The sequence below is a fragment of the Cervus canadensis genome, chromosome 10 (genome assembly GCF_019320065.1).
Source record: "Cervus canadensis isolate Bull #8, Minnesota chromosome 10, ASM1932006v1, whole genome shotgun sequence".
Lineage (NCBI taxonomy): Eukaryota > Metazoa > Chordata > Mammalia > Artiodactyla > Cervidae > Cervus > Cervus canadensis.
The window spans coordinates 23,183,702-23,204,572 of record NC_057395.1 but is presented as its reverse complement, the minus strand read 5'-3'; the positions used below and the strand labels follow the sequence as shown (position 1 = coordinate 23,204,572).

The 20,871-nt window shown below is 36.5% G+C and overlaps 1 protein-coding gene across 1 annotated transcript in view; it reads left to right on the top strand.

Moving 5' to 3' along the window:
• The window catches only part of MALRD1 (MAM and LDL receptor class A domain containing 1), a 512,454-nt gene that overhangs the window by 5,508 nt on the left and 486,075 nt on the right, over nt 1-20,871 (top strand). Inside the window, exons 2-4 of the mRNA XM_043480161.1 lie at nt 2,738-2,878; nt 13,204-13,298; nt 13,385-13,546. Coding sequence (XP_043336096.1) covers nt 2,738-2,878; nt 13,204-13,298; nt 13,385-13,546 — 398 coding nt within the window. The remainder of the gene's footprint in view (nt 1-2,737; nt 2,879-13,203; nt 13,299-13,384; nt 13,547-20,871) is intronic.

The following is a 20,871-nucleotide window of genomic DNA, read 5'->3' as shown; positions in this document are numbered from 1 at the left end:
ATTTATTATTAAGGAAAGACTACAACTCTGCCTCATAGAACTTTCAAGAGGGAAAAAATGTGCATTATTAATATAGGTCCAGGCAAAACTGTGAAATAAAGGCCTTCTACCTCTCCGTTTTAGAATTTTCCTAATTCTTATATTTTCTCTGTCTTCTAAGTACTTCATTATTGTGATGACCTACTCATACTAAGTTAATCCTGAATTCTGCATCAAATTCTTCACCATTACCATTATTAAATTTTTTTCTATTCCTTTCCATTTTCTCAGAAGCATGCCCTATGTTAACTATCACTTGAGGATATTTTTTTAACTATTTTCCCAATTACGGTGTTAATGATCACATCTTTGAATGGCTCTGCAGTAAAATTTTAATGAGAGAATATGGCATGGTGGAAGCCAATTCAGAAGATAATTGGGTCTTCCAAGCAACCTCAAAGCACAACATAGAGACAAGTCTCTTTTTGACGATAGTACACTTGACCTGTGGTATCACAAAATTAAAAACAAAATGAGGAGTTTCTCAAGTTCAGAAAGCTCAGGAACGTGATTCTCTGGATAAGTTCCTGCATCCATTCCTTCTTGTTCCATATCCAGTCCAACCGCAGCATTGCTGTAATAGCAGATAAATCTCCACACAGATTTTACTATGGCAAGTACTGTCAGATTTGAATGTAGATGGGTGGCATATGAGATTATAAAAGGCAAATCAACCACAATTCAAGAAAAAATTGTTCAATTGGCTTAAAATATCCAGTTCTCTATTGGGAGAAAAATGAGTACTTAGAAAATTTTCTGATGGATTTTTTGAATAACCCAGCAGTTATGAGAAGTTCATGATTGCTTCTTTTTAATAAGAATGAGTTGAAAAATGTATACTCATTAGATTCATGCTGTAACGAAAAGAACCCCTGTTGAGACTATTCAGAAATAAAAATGTTTTATTTAGCTACTTTGTAGCTCTAACACTTCAGAATACATCATCATTATCCTTGTTTATTAAAGAGAACAAAAGCATTGAAAACAAACATCAACTAAGTAATTTTAACGCAAGGTAATTTCTTGGTATTTAAAAACTGACATCTATTTGAGAATGTGAGTATATTTCATACAGATAATTGTTGAAATACAGTGATAAAAATACTTTTGTGAATATTTTGTAATCAGAAATAGATCATTGGAAACATTACTGGGTGCTGAAAGAGACTTAAACAGATACATATTTATGCAGGCTATTGCATAGCTATTTGAATGACACACATTTATATACAAATAGCATATAATTTAGTTCATTTTCTGTTCAACTAGATTCTCGGATCAGTAGGAGTCCATGAGGTAATAACTCAGATATTTCAGCAATTCTCAACATTTCAAAGGCCTTAAGGCAACTGTAAATTTAATCATAGTATGATTCACAGACTAATCACGTTTTTTAGTTTTTAAGTAGAAGGGCATTGCTTCTACCTGGAAATATTGGCTTCCCCAGGCTGAGTAGAAACTCTGACTGACAGACCTTTAAATCTAGGTCTTTGGTAAAAATGGGTTAGTGGATTAACAATGAGACCTTAGAGTTTTAAGAATTCAGGTTTTGGAGTCAAAAAGGACCTGGGTTCCACTCTTGGCCCCAGCATTCACTTGCTGCCTGCTTTGTAAGATTGTTGTAAAGAGTAAACTGCTGGATGTAGAAAGCCTATCACTGACCTTCCTCAGTAAATTGTACCTGGAAGATTCCCGTTAATATTACAGAATACAGCTGCTTTGTAAAATCTTTCCATTAGGAATCTAGGACTAAAATTAATAAAACAGACCATTGGTAGTAAAGCAGGTTTAGCTAATGCTGTTTAAAAGTGTCATTTCCAAATTGGCTCTTAGTACTCAAATGGATGATCTCAAGAACATGCACCAGATGTATTACTAAGTAATATTTTGTCCAAAATATGATTAAATAAAAATTAGGTTTTTGTGACTGGGTTGCCAAGCACTGTCTTATCTATTAATCAGAATAAGCACTGTGGCTAATGCAACCAGTCGGGACAAGAACAAACTTGTCAAAGGAAAAGCACCGTTACTAAGAGCTACAACCCAGGGATGGTATATTTGTGGTTGAATTAATCTCTTTTTTAGAGAATGACATTTGCAGATGTTGGATAATGGAATAAAGCTCACTCTGGACGATTATCATGAGCAACCAGGTGTCCAAATCCTTTTCTTTCTCCCAAATCTGTTGGATCACTTGTACCCAGAGAAAATGAGAAAAAAAAAAAAAAAGCTAGAAAATACCTTTTGTATGTGTGATTAAAATACATTCTATCATTAGATCTTCATAGAAATCATTCATGGGAGGAAAGGACAGGATGTCACTATTTTAGTTCCATAGGCGAAAAAAGGGGCTTGGTGTGGTTAAGTGGTTTAGCTAGGCCCTCAGTTAGTAAGAGACAAAATCAGGCTTAGGTCCTCAGTCTTATGACCTCACCTGCGGCATTCTGTCTGTATGATCACACTGGTTTTTACATGTGGGGATATATTTGAATGTCATGTGCAGAAAACCTTTGCATCGATAAAGTAGACTGAAATTGTGAAAAACTATCACAATTTGTTAATCTCTATTTGTTAATAGATAGCATTTTGTTAATCTCTATTTGTCATTTGTTCCTAAGCTTTCTTTTTTCACGTATCGTATTATTTCTTAAGAAGACACATGGGGTTTTGGAAACTAATTTCTTTTCTCTCTTGTTAGGCTCGGATTATGAAAGATGTGATTTTGAGGATGGGCTCTGTAGTATGATACGAGATCAGAGTCTGCAACTTGGCTGGACAAGGAGAAATGGGCTGATCGGCCAGTCACCTCCATTTTATGATCACAATGGTGATATGTCTGGTAAATGCTTTGAACTTTATTATTCATTTTGTCAAATGGTTGGTTAGGACAGTAGAATCTTGGCTGATATTGAGAGATTATGATTATAATGTCTAATCTGATATCTTATTTAACCATATTCAAGATATTTGTGATTCTAAAGTGTCATATTATTGTTGTTATCTGGTTGTTAAGTCATATCTGACTGTGCAACCTCATGAACTGTAGCCTATCAGGCTCCTTTATCCATGGGATTCTCCAGGCAAGAATACTGGAGTGGGTTGCCATTTCCTTCTGCAGGGGATCTTCCCGACCCAGGGATCAAACCCATGTCTCCTGCCTTGCAGGTGGATTCTTTACCACTGAGCCACTCAGTACTTAAAATGTCATATTAGATACTTATAATTGGGTTCCTGAGATCCCAAAGGACTATCTAGATAATTGGGATTGTCTAGCTATTTTGACTCTATCTGAAAACTGTGAAATTTAAATGTGACAATCCTACATAAATTAATTTGTCAAATATCTTTGCTTTTGACTTGGTTGATTGTAGTAATGCTCATTTTCTTTGGCTGCCTAGAAAGCACTGATGGGTTGACCACTGGCCTTTGAATTGGCTCTGGACCCAGACATTTATTTGTTTTATTTTTTCGCTAATGAACTTCACTCATTCGCCATTTTATACCAGGCAATTAAGATATTTAGTGGCAAGAAATTGACCCTGTGTCTGCCTTCATCAGATGGCCTTATACGTGATATGGAAAGAGGTAATCTTTTGCCTGGCATAACTAATTGAAGGCTGGTGGCTTTTTAAAGTTTGTATTTCTCTCAAATAAATGTAATTAAATGTTATATATGAATGTTTCCCTAAAGATAACTTTTTCTTTTTGGCTGCACCATGCAACTTGTGGGATCTTAGTTCCCCAAACAGGGATCGAACCTGGGTCCATGGCAATGAATGCCCAAGTCTCAACCACTGGACCACTGAGAATTACCTGCTTAGAGATAATTTAGAGCAATTGCATATTAATTGTTTGGAAATGTTTACATAAATATTATACATGTAGATGTAATCCCAGCATTGTCACTTACTAACTATATAATCTTGAGCAATATACTTCGTTAAGACTTGGTTTATTTGTGTCCTCTTTGATTTCTTTCACCAGTGTTTTATAGTTTTCTATATGTAGGTCTTTTGTTTCTTTAGCTAGATATATTCCTAAGTATTTTATTTTTTTCGTTGCAATGGTGAATGGAATTGTTTCCTTAATTTCTCTTTCTGTTTTCTCATTGTTAGTGTATAGGAATGGAAGGCATTTCTGTGTGTTAATTTTATATCCTGCAACTTTTCTATATTCATTGATTAGCTCTAGTAATTTTCTGGTGCATTCTTTAGGGTTTTCTATGTAGAGGATCATGTCATCTGCAAACAGTGAGAGTTTTACTTCTTCTTTTCCAATCTGGATTCCTTTTACTTCCTTTTCTGCTCTGATTGCTGTGGCCAAAACTTCCAACACTATGTTGAATAACAGTGGTGAGAGTGGGCACCCTTGTCTTGTTCCTGACTTTAGGGGAAATGCTTTCAATTTTTCACCATTGAGGATAATGTTTGCTGAGGGTTTGTCATATATAGCTTTTATTATGTTGAGGTATGTTCCTTCTATTCCTGCTTTCTGGAGGGTTTTTTATCATAAATGGATGTTGAATTTTGTCAAAGACTTTCTCTGCATCTATTGAGATAATCATAAGGTTTTTATTTTTCAATTTGTTAATGTGGTGTATTACATTGATTGATTTGCAAATATTGAAGAATCCTTGCATCCCTGGGATAAAGGCCACTTGGTCATGATGTATGATCTTTTTAATATGTTGTTGGATTCTGTTTGCTAGAATTTTGTTAAGGATTTTTGCATCTATGTTCATCAGTGATATTGGCCTGTAGTTTTCTTTTTTTGTGGCATCTTTGTCTGGTTTTGGTATTAGGGTGATGGTGGCCTCATAGAATGAGTTTGGAAGTTTACCTTCCTCTGCAATTTTCTGGAAGAGTTTCAGTAGGATAGCTGTTAGTTCTTCTCTAAATTTTTGGTAGAATTCAACTGTGATGCCGTCTGGTCCTGGGCTTTTGTTTGTTGGAAGATTTCTGATTACAGTTTCAATTTCCATGCTTGTGATAGGTCTGTTAAGATTTTCTATTTCTTTCTGGTTCAGTTTTGAAAAGTTGTACTTTTCTAAGAATTTGTCCATTTCTTCCAAGTCTCTACTAGAAAGCCACAGTTATCAAGACAGTATGGTACTGGCACAAAGACAGAAATATAGACCAGTGGAACAAAATAGAAAGCCCAGAGATAAATCCATGCACCTATGGACACCTTATCTTTGACAAAGGAGGCAAGAATATACAATGGAGAAAAGACAATCTCTTTAACAAGTGGTGCTGGGAAAACTGGTCAACCACTTGTAAAAGAATGAAACTCGAACACTTTCTAACACCATACACAAAAATACACTAAAAATGGATTAAAGATCTAAACGTAAGGCCAGAAACTATAAAACTCCTGGAGGAAAACATAGGCAAAACACTCTCTGACATAAACCACAGCAGGACCCTCTATGACCCACCTCCCAGAAAATTGGAAATAAAAGCAAAAATAAACAAATGGGACCTACTTAAACTTAAAAGCTTTTGCACAACAAAGGAAACTATAAGCAAAGTGAAAAGACAGCCTTCAGAATGGGAGAAAATAATAGCAAAAGAAGCAACGGACAAATAATTAATCTCAAAAATATACAAGCAACTCCTGCAGCTCAATTCCAGAAAAATAAATGACCCAATCAAAAAGTGGGCCAAAGAACTAAACAGACATTTCTCCAAGAAGACATACAGATGGCTAACAAACTCATGAAGAGATGCTCAACATCACTCATTATCAGGGAAATGCAAATCAAAACCACAATGAGGTACCATTTCACACCAGTCAGAGTGGCTGCTATCCAAAAGTCTAGAGGCAATAAATGCTGGAGAGGGTGTGGAGAAAAGGGAACCCTCTTACACTGTTGGTGGGAATGCAAACTAGTACAGCTGCTATGGAGAACAGTGTGGAGATTTCTTAAAAAACTGGAAATAGAACTGCCATATGACCCAGCAATCCCACTCCTGGGCATACACACCAAGGAAACCAAACTGAAAGAGACATGTGTACCCCAGTGTTCATTGCGGCACTGTTTATAATAGCCAGGACGTGGAAGCAACCTAGATGTCCATCAGCAGATGAATGGATAAGAAAGCTGTGGTACCTATACACAATGAAATATTACTCAGCCATTAAAAAGAATACATTTGAATCAGTTCTAATGAGGTGGATGAAACTGGAGCCTGTTATACCGAGTGAAGCAAGTCAGAAAGAAAAACACCAATACAGTATACTAATGCATATATATGGAATTTAGAAAGATGGTAATGATAACCTTGTATGTGAGACAGCAAAAGAGACACAGATGTGTAGAACAGTCTTTGGGACTCTGCGGGAGAGGACGAGGGCGGGATGATATGGGAAAATGGCATTGAAATATGTAAATCATCATATGTAAAATGAATCGCCAGTTCAGGTTTGATGCATGAGACAGGGTGCTCAGGGCTGGTGCACTGGGATGACCCAGAGGGATGGGATGGGGAGGGAGGTGGGAGTGGGGGTTCAGGATGGGGAACACATGTAAATCCATGGAGGAATCAAGTCAATGTATGGCAAAACCAATACAATACTGTAAAGTAAAATAGTAAATAAATTTAAAAAAATACTTGGTTTACTCAATTCTAAAATCTATCTTGAATCAGATTTAATAGCTAAATAAGATATGTTGAGTAGAACTTGTCATAAACTATCTGATACAAAGTTGATATTTAGTATATTCTTGAATAATTTTGGTGTTCCTAATTTTAACTCTTATGTAAGTAAAATGTTTACCTTCCTTGACTTTGATGACAAAAATAAGTTTTAAAAAAGAATTTTTAACCATTGTTAGGAAAAAGCCAACTTTTTCACCACACCACCCTCACCACCCCCCAAAAAAGACCAGTTCACAAACTGGACCAGTGATTCGCGGTAATACATAAAAGTTTTATTGTGAATTCAGTTGAACTAAATGCTGGGCTGGAGGGAGCACAACCTGGAATCAAGATTGCTGGGAGAAATATCAATAACCTCAGATATGCAGGTGATACCACCCTTATGGCAGAAAGTGAAGAACTAAAGAGCCTCTTGATGAAAGTGAAAGAGGAGAGTGAAAAAGTTGGCTTAAAGCTCAACATTCAGAAAACTAAGATCATGGCATCACTCCATGGTCCCATCTCTTCATGGAAAATGGATGGGGAAAGAGTGGAAACAGTGGCTGACTTCTGGGCTCCAAAATCACTGCAGATGGTGACTGCACCCATGAAATTAAAAGACACTTACTCCTTGAAAGTAAAGTTATGACCAACCTAGACAGCATATTAAAAAGCAGAGACATTACTTTGCCAACAAAGGTCTGTCTAGTCAAGTCTATGGTTTTTCCAGTGGTCATGTATGGATGTGAGAGTTGGACTATAAAGAGAGCTGAGCACCAAAGAATTGATGCTTTTGAAGTGTGGTGTTGGAGAAGACTCTTGAGAGTCCCTTGGACTGCAAGGAGATCCAACCAGTCCATCCTAAAGGAGGTCAGTCCTGAGTGTTCATTGGAAGGACTAATGTTGAAGCTGCAACTCCAATACTTTGGCCACCTGAAGTGAAGAGCTGAGTCATTTGAAAAGACCCTGATGCTGAGAAAGATTGAGGGCAGGAGGAGAAGGGGCCGACAGAGGATGAGATGGTTGGATGGCATCACCAACTCAATGGACATGGGTTTGGGTGGACTCTGGGAGTTGGTGATGGACAGGGAATCCTGGCGTGCTGCAGTTCATGTGGTCACAAACAGTTGGACACGAGTGACTGAACTGAACTGAGATGGTGACACTGACTCTGGTTCCCAATGTAATACCATTTCCCTTTTAGAACCTCCCCACTGTTTCTTCCTTGTACTTGTAAGATTTTTCACAGTATACTTTTACTTACCATCATCTCCATCATGGGCAGAAGACTTGATACTCTCATTTATGTCATATGTAGCTCTTAGTCTATTCTTGCTTGCCTCTTCATCTGGAAGTTAGACAACATCAGAATCTCTACCTCTTTTCTGTTCTCTTTTTCATCCCTCTTTTTTCCCTTCCTTCTGTCTATTTTCTCATTTTGCCATGCTAATTTTTTGATAGCCTAGTCAAGAGATAAAGTGGGATCATTTATATGATAATTGAGATGTTATACAGGGAGACACTCTTTTATCTGTATCACTTGGTTTGACCTCAGATCTCTGGAGTCAAACTCTTTGGGTTTGAACCCTGGCCCTGCTAACCTGCTTACTATGTTGTTTCAGTTTCCTCATCTGTAACATGGAAATAATAATATAAGCCAAAAAGGGAAAAGGAGGTAAAAATATTGATTAGCATAGTAATGAAAGGCTAGTGATTTTAATAATAGTGATGTTCTCATAACTACGATTAAATTTTAAAATATGAGTATTTCCCTAGAGATAATTTTAAATAGGCAAATGTTTTGCCTTCAGATATAAAGTGTTGATAATGTTTATGGAAAACTAACTATGCTGAAATCTTGTCTTAATTCAAAAATCCTTATTTCATGAGTTTTAATAAAATTTTCGACTAACTTACACTTGAAATAATTTGCCAGTGCTCCGGAATAAGCTTCATCATGTAATCAATGCCTTGAGAAGTTTCCTGAGCTAAGTTCGAAAATCTGTTAGAACATTAAAAGCATCACTGTGCTGATGTTTGAAGTCTACTAAAGCTTGAAGCAGAGTAATTAAGATGTAGTACTGATTTTTAAAAGTATACAACATTGCAATTTGATAAAATAATATTATTACAAAAATTCAAAAACATCCTTGCAATTACAGTAACACTTTTTTAAAAGGATGGGCTATAACAATTTTTCTTGTAAGAGTATAAAATTTTTTCTTATAATTCATAAATGAGTTTTTCTTCTAATTCTTATAAATTATTCTATATAAATATAGAATAATTATAGAGTTCAACTGATTGTAAAGGTGATACATGAAGTTTTTAAAATGTACAATTATCTGTAAACTTAAACTGTATAGGCTTATCAAAGATAAAAAAATTATGAAAAGTTAATATTTCCTTTTATACCACAGATTATTTTCCTTATTTGGATGTTTAAAATTAGGTTTAAATGGAATTATGAGAACTTTTGTTATTTTAACCAATTGTTAAGCTGGGTCTAAAGTCCATATACTGTATTATGAAACACACTATTAAACAGCATCCAGTCTTTTCATTTTGTCCTAGGAAAGTGTGATCTTAGTCTACAACTGAAATTCCTTTGCTGTTCTCCACAGACACACCCGCAGGATCCATTTCTAGAGCATTTCTTTGGTCATCTGGGATTGTTGGGCAGTTTAGTCAGTCTGTTGTTGGCCCCAGATGTTATATACTGTTCCAGGCAACTATAAAGTTAAAATATTTGCCAGTTGTTGTTTTCAACACATGCCTACTATGAGGAATCTATTTGCATTGGGCAATTTTAGACAGCCTTATAAGTGATGGCTTTCAGGAAACATGTATGCTCAGTCACAGCCAACTCTTTGCTAGCCCATGAACTGTATAGCCTGCCAGGCTCCTCTGTCCATGGGATTCTCCAGGCAAGAATACTGGAGTGGACTGCCATTTCCTTCTCCATCAGGAAACACCACTGAGGTCAAATAATGATAATTATTTGGTAATGAGGCTTGAAAGAGTTTTAGCTTCATTCTGCTCATTCCTATAGTTGCCATTCTGCACCAGGAATGTAGGCTGCCATTTTTTATAGTTGCTATGGGGCTTGAGAGTGGGCAATGGGAATAGGGCAAATTAAAAAAAAAAAGCCTAAAATTTATTGAAATTCATTTTTTTTTAAACTGAGATTCAGTTATCTATTGAATAAAAGTTCTCCAGTTCTCTAAACTTTATTATGGTCATTTTGCCAATATTTTCATTGCTTTTATGGAGGAAAAAATTTTCAGAAATCTTTGCATTGGCAATTTTGTTAATATCATCCTCATATTTTTGTATGTTTTATGATTTCCTAAAGTGATTCACCTACCCCTGTATCACTGAAGCAGACTTAAATTGACATGGCAGCATTTATTTACACACTGCTAGCAACTATAAGGGATTACTGTTTGAGAGTATCCTTTGACACAGTTTTAGCAAATATTATGTGGCTATGTTGACTTGTGAATTTAATGAACAGGAATGAGCCAAAACTTGACTCAATAGAAATGGAATTTAATAAGTAGAAATTATCATCTTGAAGGACTTTGTATGCAAGACTGCTATTTTACCTCTGTTATCTGAACTGAGCCATATTTCTGTCACAGATGAACCTACTTTTTCTTTTCCAAAGTTTTAATATTCTAACCTTTGCCTCATGCCTTGGAGCTTGTCACAATGATCCATTCCTACAGCCTGATTTTTTTTGGATAGAATCTCACTGTTAAAATAGTCAAGTTTTTGAGTTCCTTTAAATGCATTGGTTACTATGCAGCACGCAATTGGATTTATATTTATTCTGCTTGTATTCATTACTATTAATCACTTAGAACTTGGAAAATGGAGGAAAGGCAAGACCGCCTATCAGTCATTGAAGAAAGTGAGACCCAGAATTCTATCTTATCTTTTCTGAGGATCAAGGTTGGTGGAATTCACTGCCAAAATTATTGAATTTAGCCTTCAAAAACTTGATTCATGGTTTTTATTGCTTTCATATTTTATATACTTTTTTGTCATCAATCTTAAGTTTATGTTGGAGTTTTACTCCTACACTTACCCAGCAACTGGGAAGAAAAACCCCTTTAATGTAAACATTTGAGATTATAAATGAAATCATGTCATCTTGTTTTATAATTTCAATAATCCTTATTTTATAATTTTAATAATTCTTATTTTATAATTCTAATAGTTAACAACTTCATCAAAGGGCTATTTTAAATGTTTTAAAGATGTGCTATGCAGTTGCTTTTATGGATGCAAGCATAAAATGGAAATTTATGAATCAGATGAATCAATTCAGTTCAGTTGCTAAGTTGTATCCAACTCTTCGCGACCCCATGCACTGCAGTATGCCCAGCTTCCCTGTCCATCGCCAACTCCCAGAGCTTGTTCAGATTCATGTCCATCGAGTTGGTGATGAAGAATAAACTGAAACAAATATGGTAGAGATAAATACATGACATGCGATGATGACAATGATGTGTGTATATGTGATATGATACTACTAGTCTCCCTCAAGGACTAAGAATGGTGTGTGGATAGAACATTGAGAACCTTTTTTAAAAATCACCTTCCTAAGTCCCTTCTTGATGGTGAGAGCCAGTGGCAATAAAGGGTTTCAGATGAGGGAATGGACTTGTGGAAAAACTTTTGCTGCCAGGGATCTGCTTCTGTCTTTTTTAATCATAAACATGATAACTAAGACCCCAGGGAAAGCAAGAGAACTTTCTGTACTTTGATATTCTCCAAGGAATATCTCCAGCTATGAATTAAAGAAATTCTATGCTGATAGGGAACAATGTAAAATTGAGCATGCAAGAAGAGTGGATATATGCATAACTGATTTACTTTGCCTTTGGACACCTGAAACTAACACAGCATTGTGAATCAACTATACTCCAATAAAAATGTTTTAAAAATTGTGTCTTAAAAAAATACTTGTTATTGTCACTAAATTAGAATTAAAAGTTAAAAAGGTATGGCTATGTTGGGTGTAGTTTGAACACTTTTTTACCCCATGAAAAGAAAGCTTATTACTAGAACAAATGCCAAAGGATCTTAAGTTGTTTCTGAATTTAAACTTTACTTTTTATGATAAGCCGAAGATTACCATTTAATTTTGGACACAATACAGAATAATTCAGTGTCATAAAATGTACTAAATGACAGTTCTTATTTATAACATACCTAACTTAAATATTTATGTAATTTATTATTCTATTGAAAATGCTGTTCTATTACATAATGGCTTAAATTTATCCATCTGATTTTTAAGACCAAGCTTTGAAAACTAAATATGGTTAAGTAATTTACTTGACAAATGAAAGTAACTTTTTCTGTAGGTATCACAAATGCTTTTTAGTAGCTGAATGTTTGTAAACAATAATTATGGGCCCATTGAATAGTGTTACCATTTGTATTGCAAACAATTTTATTTACACCTCAAACAATATATCCATGTGACTCATTATGCTCATTTGATTTTTCACTTGCTTAACATTTGCTTTCCCTACTGAATATGAAGCAGAAGCAAGCTAACAATTGTCCACTTGTATCACCATGATGCCAACTCTTCATCTAAATTATGTTTATGAAATTATTCCAGGTAGTACATTCTCAGAACAATTTTCTGTTATTTCAAGGATTTCAGTTATGCCTCTGACTATATCGATAAGCAATCATTAATGTTCTTTTTTTGACTTAATTAGGGTAAATTTTAGAAAAGCTGTAGGGAATAAGAGGGTTTTGTAGGTTTCATAATTAAGTCTCTCAATGATGTGACAATTAAATTTAATTTCCAAGACAGCTTTAAAATACCACTAAATAACTTGGGTAGATAGACCTTCACAATCATCATCAATGTCAGTTTTTCATTCTTCTTGACAAATGGAGGTCTACCAGTTAGGGTAGGAGGAAATAGTGATTCCCAGATAATACACTATAACCTTATCAAGCATTGCAAAAATTTGTGAAAGCCCAGAGAATATTCTGTATTTATTTTATAAGCTTCTAAATAGTGAGTTCACTGGCATAATCTGTACTGCAGTGTATAGGACAGCGCTGGGACTCAGTATTGTTTTCCACGTAATCTTGGGGAAAACTGCGGTTAATTGACCCAATTCTTTCAGGAGAAGAGCACTACAAAAGAGGATTTCTTTTGAATTCTTCATTGAATTACTTATTTGGGTGGTATAATGTTTTTCCTGGATACCATCTTTGCTGAGTTATAACTTTCTAAGTTATATGAGATAAACTGGGTTGTGGATTACAGTCCATAATAGTGTTATATAGAGTACACTCAAAATTAGTTGTTTTACTGGGGAATATATTGAAGTAACAATATCAGCCAGATCATTTGCAAAAATAAATGGTGCAGTTAAATAGTTCATTTTTTAAACAAAAATATATTGACCTAATGTGGCTATGGACCTGAATTATTGCCTGGTGTATTGAATAAGTTTACCAATGATGGTCTTGTTTCTGACAGCTCACTTCCTCTCATTGGTCTCTGACTTGGATTCTACTTCCTCAAACATAAGCAGCAGAGTTTTTCTTCCAACAAATACCCAACATGCTTGTCAGGTATTTAAAAGCACATGGCATTTGAATTACTTTCCACATTTGGGAACTTCGTTATTATAATCATGTGGACATTCATTATTTTTCAGATTACATTTTATTACTTCTCCAGCCAAATGAATGGCAAATTAATGGCTGGCTTTCAAACTACCTGTGGTGGCCCTACACAGCATTTATGGCAAAACACTGCTGGACTCCAGAATCGTTGGGAGAGGAATGTCATCAAAATTCAGAGTCCCCAGAGGTTTCAGGTATGTGTGTTGTGTTTTATAACTGTCTTTGAAGGAAAAACGATAAAGTACAGATGTTTAACACCAGGTGATTAATCATCCCAGTTGTCTGAGGGCTGAGGAATTCCCCAGGACTGTCACGTGCTGAAACCAAATAGTTCCAGGAAGTTGGGGTGGCCAGTCATCCTAAAAGACAGTTTTAAGAAGTTTAAAACTTATGTATCAAAACTAAATTTGTTATATACTGACACATATTGATATAACAGTAAAATATGACGTTCTAATACTCTTCCTAATTTCTTGAATCCCCTCCACTTTCCTTTTCCACTCATTATTCCAATCTTCTTTCATTTCATTTTGCATTCTTAAGAATTTGAGTCACTCCTAGTGAGGTGGATGAATCTAGTGTGAGGTAAGGCAGAAAGAGAAAAACAAATATCGTACATTAATGCGTACATATGGAATCGAGAAAAATGGTACTGATAAACCTATTTGTAAGGCAGGAATGGAGATGCTGACATAGAGAACAGACCTGTGGACACAGTGGGGTTAGGGGAGGGTGAGATGAATTGAGAGAATAGCATTGAAACATATACATTACCATTTGTAAAATAGATAGCTTTGGGGAAGTTGCAGTATATAATGGAGCTCAACTTGGTGCTCTGTGACAATCTAGAGGGGTGGGAGGAGGGGTTCAAGAGGGAGGGGACACATGTATACTTCTGGATAATTCACATTGCTATGTGGCAGAAACCAACACAACATTGTAAAGCAATTATCCTCCAATTAAAAAAAAAATTGCTTCTGTTTCACAGTTTTCTCAAGCTTTTGAGAGAACAGGATTGCCTTGGGTCATGAGCACATAGGCTGTTTTCAATACTAATACCAAACGCTGCTGAAGTGGAATCATTGTCATATTCATTTCATGGTTAAACTCAAATTACTCAATACAGCCTTCATCTTCCAAAATAATCTTGAGAATTAAAGCCAATGTAAGCCTATAAAAGACATTTATTTATGCAGCCTAATAAAACTTATGTGTGATGGAAATTATAATCTAATAACCATTATAGGAGTTCTTAGAAAAATAGTGCATACTTTAACATTTTGGGCAGCCAAGCAAAATTTTCCAGTTAAAAAAGGGATCTTAAAACATTTTATTCTGAACAAATATGCTTTTTAAACCTGGTTTGTGAGTCAATTTAACCCAGGTAGGTTTCCTTTATCATCTATTATTAGAATAATATAATAATTCTATAATTTTGATATGGAATAGAAAATCATCTGACATGTGATGGATTTAGCATTTACCTTAATATAGAGAGTAAATTGTATTGAATTTTGAGGGGCTAAGAAGAAATATGGGAGAATGAACAAGACATCTATTATTAAAATTGAATGATAAGATTTAAGAATGGCACATATTCTTAACTGATCTGTCGTAAAATCACTGAAGTTCAGAATTTTCAGCCTTTTGTAAAACCAAGTGGGGGTCCAAAGAAGATGAAAGAAAATCATTTAGTAGATAGCTAGGTGACTCCTGGATGATGACTTGAGGAGAACTGTACAGTTGGAGGCATAATTCTGTCATTTGAGGCTTTGTATCCTCTTGAAATCCAGCATTACTGGTGTTGTGTGTGTGAGGTGGGGGTGGTATTTTAAGTCATCAGGCAGGTAAGTCTTCCTGTAAAGGACTCCTCAGGCACAGGGGCAAGACATCCTGAGTTCCTGCCTTGGTGGGGAGTGCTCTGTAGAGTGTTAACCCCAGACAACAAGAATGCATCCAATCTGTTGTGGATGTTCAGGTGTCATTAACCAAAGGAGGAATTTCTAGTTTATTATATTACTACTTTATTTTCTTACTTCCCTCTGTCTGTCTCTTTTCAGTAACAACAATAGCAACAAAAGAGAGCCAAGTGTGCCTTTGAGGGGACGCTGACTAGATGCTGCAGGATGAGCTTGCTGAAGTTCCCCTGTCTGCACGCTTGTCTAAACCTTAAGGACTGCTATGGGACTCTTGTCTGTGTGTAAACTTCATCAGTATTTATACATCTTTTCCAACTTTGAAACAGAGTGGGTGATTAAAAAAAAAAAAGAGTCTTAAGCTATCTTTGTCAAGCACTGTGCCTTCTCATTTTAGTAAAGAGTCTGCCTGTCAATGCAGGAGATATGGGTTTGATCCCTGGCTCCAGGAAGATCCCCTGGAGAAGGCAATGACGACCTATTCCAGTGTTCTTGCCTGGAAAATCCCATGGACAGAGGAACCTAGTGGGCTATAGTTCACAGGTCACAAAAGAGTCAGATATGACTTAGCAACTAAAACTACAACAAAGATAAATATTTTGGTCAAGGTCTTTATTAGTAGCATGACAAGAGATTTGATGTTGGATACAAGTAGCAGGAACCTGCTACTTGTAAATTAAGCGTTTTAATATAAATTCTTTGCTTTTCTCAGCTGTCCATTCCCAAATAGCATATTGTGGGGGTTGATGATTAAATATGTATAGTAGATAACTATAAAACTTTAAATTCCCAAATAGATGATCTCCAGGGCAATTCAGCTGTAGCAGAGGAAGTGAGATTATTCACCTGAGTGCTTTAAAATGCAGCAGTGTCTTCCACCAAAGCAGATGCCCATGGAGCATATTAATTTGATTCTTAAAATCCTTTATTGCTGATACGAAAACAGTGCTTCTACTTTAAAGGCATTGTTAAAAATTAGGAAATCGTACAAGTTTCTTGGGATCTTTTGGCTACCTCAATCTTTAAGACTGCAGGTAGGTTTTAGTTCTATCCTGTCAGCAAGTGAACAGATACTCATTTGCTTTTGTTGAGCTGGGCCACAGAGATGTGCTGTGCTTGTAAATACTGCCTGCCACTATGTAGTAGCTCTTCCTGAAAATCTTTAGAAAGAGGCTTATTTGAGGGCATTTTGTAATCAGCGTCTCCAGACAGTATCTGCTGCCTCATCAATTTACAAGTCTCCTAGAATTATTCTGGGTTTATTTTTTTGTTTGTTTTTCTTGGCAGTTTCCCATCCATTCTGCCTTGATAGTTTTAAAGTCATTCATGCTTCCTTTAGAAATACTTAAATAGATTGTCGTCCCTGCTTGTCTCTGGCTTAGCATGGGTTTCTGAGAAAGCCTCTGGATCTGGCTGCTGTGTCAGGACTTGGTCACCTTCACCTATAAAGGACTAACTGGATCCATCGCTTGCTAACCTGAAGTGTATGGTAATTTCTGAGAGACTGCTGCTGTGTAAACTAGGAATGGTGTTTATGCATTTAGTCCACAGAGATGGCAGTGTTTCAGAAAGTTTCTGAAGGTGTTTAAAGAATAACATCTAGTATTGACTGAGTGCCTACTGTGTGTAAAGAATTGCGTTTAGTCCTACATGTATACTATCTTATTGGCCCTTCATGGCAGTCCTCTCAACTATCATTTACCCCATTGTTCACATGAGGGTGGTGAGCTTTATTTTTTAAAGATGTTTTGATGTGAACCATGTTTAAATTCTTTAGTGAATTTGTTACCATACTGCTTCTGTTTCATGTTTTGGTTTTTTGGTTCTGAGGCAAACGGAATCTTAGTTCCCCAACCAGGGATTGAATCCAGGCCCCCTGCATTGGAAGGGTGAAGTCTTAACCACTGGAGCACCAGGGAAGTCCAGAGGATTGTAAGCTTTAGAGAATGAAATAGCTTACCAAATCCCATATAAGATTAGAACATAGGATAGTTTGATTTCAGATCTCAGTCAGTCACTGAGTCATGATAATTTTTTATCTAATAAAGCCGTGTAAGAATTTATAAAATATAGGAAAAAAAATCCAACCTCTAGATTTGGTCAGATCTGATGTGACTTATTAAACAATCCTTTGTCTGCTGTGTTAGATGAAACATTATTATGCATTGCATGGTGCTAATGAACTGCGATCACATTTCTCAAAATTGCAGACAAAAGCAATTAATTTTACTATTGTCTTAAAATATTCATAGAAGCAAAGAATAAACCAGGCTAAACATATAGTTGAAATTTAGCCTCAAATTCAGATGAAATCTCCCCTCATCCCTGTTTTTTTCTGGTTTTTGAAGGGACTTCCCCTACTGGTTTTATGGGTAGGAAGGAATGAGTACTATGTTACTAAGCATATCATTGACTGTGGTTTTCAAGTTGAATGTCTGGATTCTTGAAATCAGTGCCTGAATTTTAAGAGGATAACTGAAGCATTTTTTAATATGCTGTTATCTACTTGTCATTTCTCTGATATTCCACTTAGAAATGCCAGAGACTTCTCATCACTCTTCCATTCAGAAACAATAGGCTTTATTAATATGAACAAAAGATGTGGTTAATAATGCTAAATATAAATTATTAACTTACTGCTACTCTCAAGCTTTTCAAAATCATAATTTGAGACATTTTATCTTTTAATTCAAGAATACTTACTGTGTGAACACATGACGATGAGAAGACTACTGTCATCTTTTTGTTTTGTATATATTTTCTTGAAAAAGACCATTGAATGCATACTACTAATTAGGAAAATTCTCATACAGAAAATATAAATGCAAGGGTTTCTGTTCATGTTGTTACTAGTATAATCCAAGTAAGTTTATATTCATTGTTTACCTGCCATAAAAGTTTCATCTAAGATTTAAATCAAGTATTTCAAGCACAAAGCCTCCCTTCCGAAGCCATCTTCTCTTAAAATGTTTGAGGTGAAAGGAATTTGTCTCATGTTTTTCCACTGCATCAGTGCAGGCCATACCTCGGTTATGTGATGGTGTCAAACTTCTAACTTCATTATCCCTGTTGTGATCTGCTTTTATTTTGCTACTTTGCTACTGTTTTCTTTATTTTGGCTGTGCCCCTGAGGCACTCAGGATCTTAGTTGCTTAATCGGAGATCAAATCCTTGCCCCCTGCAGTGGAAGCACAGAGTCCTAACCACTGGACTGCCAGGGAAGTCCCTATCTTTTTCTGTTTTTTTTTTACTTCACTTAACAGAAAAAAATGAGGTGGGTATTTGGAAAATGTTTTTTGCCAAAGCTTTGGAGAAAACAAAGAATGTTAATCACTGCTCTTAGATACACAATTACCATATCACGAACAGCCTCTGACTACAGGGCATGGTTTTTAAAAAATTATCATGGGTTTCCACGTTCTTTAAGGGCTTCCTTGGTGGCTCAGACAGTAAAGAGCCAGCCTGTAGTGCGGGAGACCTAGGTTCGATCCCTGGGTTGGGAAGGTCCGAGAAAGAAATGGTAACTCACTCCAGTATTCTTGCCTGGAAAATCCCATGGATGGAGGACCCTGGCAGGCTAAAGTCCATGGGGGTCGCAAAAAGCTGGACATGACTGAGCAACTTCACTCACTTTCTACATTCTTAAGATAGTTCACCCATCCCCCTTTTCAGGATCCCAACCAAAATCCCTGGAAACTTTTTGTTTAAACACATTTAACTGGATTATCTCCTTGTACCTTGCGGGTCTTTTGTTTCCTAGCTACATAGACCCACAAGTAATTTCCCTACAATTAGAGAAGCAGTTCTTTTCCCTAAGAAAACCTTTGCTTTTTCAGTACCAGTGGGCTTAAATGACGGCCGATTTTCATACTAGCTTCTCTTCAGTTATACCAAGTTAATCTATAATTTAACTGAATCAAATAAATAAAGACACATGTTGCAAACTCTGAGGAGAGGCCTGAAGGTAAGAAGGTAATTTAAAAGCTACTTCAGGGACTTCCCTGGGTGGTCCAGTGGTTAAGATTCCACGCTTCCAATGCAGGGGGCCTGTGGTTCAATCCCTGGGAAGGGAGCTAGATTCCACATATTGCACCTAAGAATTTGCATGCAACAACTGAGGCCTGGCAAAGCCAAATAAATAACATAAAAGCTACTTCATTAGATCAGGTGTGAAGATGTAGGAGTGGAAATAGCAACAGAAAGGAAAGAGGATTTAACTGGACACGGCTGGAGGAGAAAGTGATTCCAAAGGTCAGTTTGGAGTTTTGAGCATTGCAGATGGCAGTCTCCTGGTACCATTTTTCAGAGGATGAGCGTCAGGGCAGAGGTCCAGAGGAAAGAACATCTTGAATTAGAAGTGGCTTCGTGTCACCTGACAAAATTTTCAACAGATGGTAGAGATGGGGAAGGAAAGCTCAAGAGAAAGAGGTTGACATTCCTGATGTAAACATGTATTTATCAGCTTGGGTGACAGTTAAAGCCCTGAAGATGAATGGGTTTGCAGGGAGAGCGTGAAGGAGGAGAGAGACTGGTGATTAGTCAACACTTATTTCCATTTTTCTCTTTAAATGTGGCTGCTGCAAGTACTTTATGACACTTTGAAATCCTAGTATCCAACAAAGGAAACTATAAGCAAGGTGAAAAGACAGCCCTCAGAATGGGAGAAAATAATAGCAAACGAAGTAACAGACAAAGGATTAATTTCAAAAATTTACAAGCAACTCCTGAAGCTCAATTCCAGAAAAATAAATGACCCAATCAAAAAATGGGCCAAAGAACTAAACAGACATTTCTCCAAAGAAGACATACAGATGGCTAACAAACACATGAAAAGATGCTCAACATCACTCATTATCAGAGAAATGCAAATCAAAACCACAATGAGGTACCATTACATGCCAGTCAGGATGGCTGCTATCCAAAAGTCTACAAGCAATAAATGCTGGAGAGGGTGTGGAGAAAAGGGAACCCTCTTACACTGTTGGTGGGAAATGCAACTAGTACAGCCGCTATGGAGAACTGTGTGGAGATGACCCAGCAATCCCACTTCTGGGCAATACACACTGAGGAAACCAGATCTGAAAGAGACAATGCACCCCAATGTTCATCGCAGCACTGTTTATAATAGCCAGGACATGGAAGCAACCTAGATGCCCATCAGCAGACGAATGGATAAGGAAGCTATGGTACATATACACCATGGAATATTACTCAGCCGTTAAAAAGAATTCATTTGAATCAGTTCTAATGAGATGGATGAAACTGGAGCCCATTATACAGAGTGAAGTAAGCCAGAAAGACAAAGACCAATACAGTGTACTAACACATATATATGGAATATAAAAAGATGGTAACGATAACCCTATATGCAAAACAGAAAAAGAGACACAGATGTACAGAACAGACTTTTGGACTCTGGGAGAAGGCGAGGGTAGGATGTTCTGAGAGAATAGCATTGAAACAAGTATACTATCAAGGGTGAAACAGATTACCAGCCCAGGTTGGATGCATGAGACAAGTGCTCAGGGCTGGTGCACTGGGAAGACCCAGAGGGATGGGGTGGGGAGGGAGGCGGGAGGGGGGATCGGGATGGGGAACACATG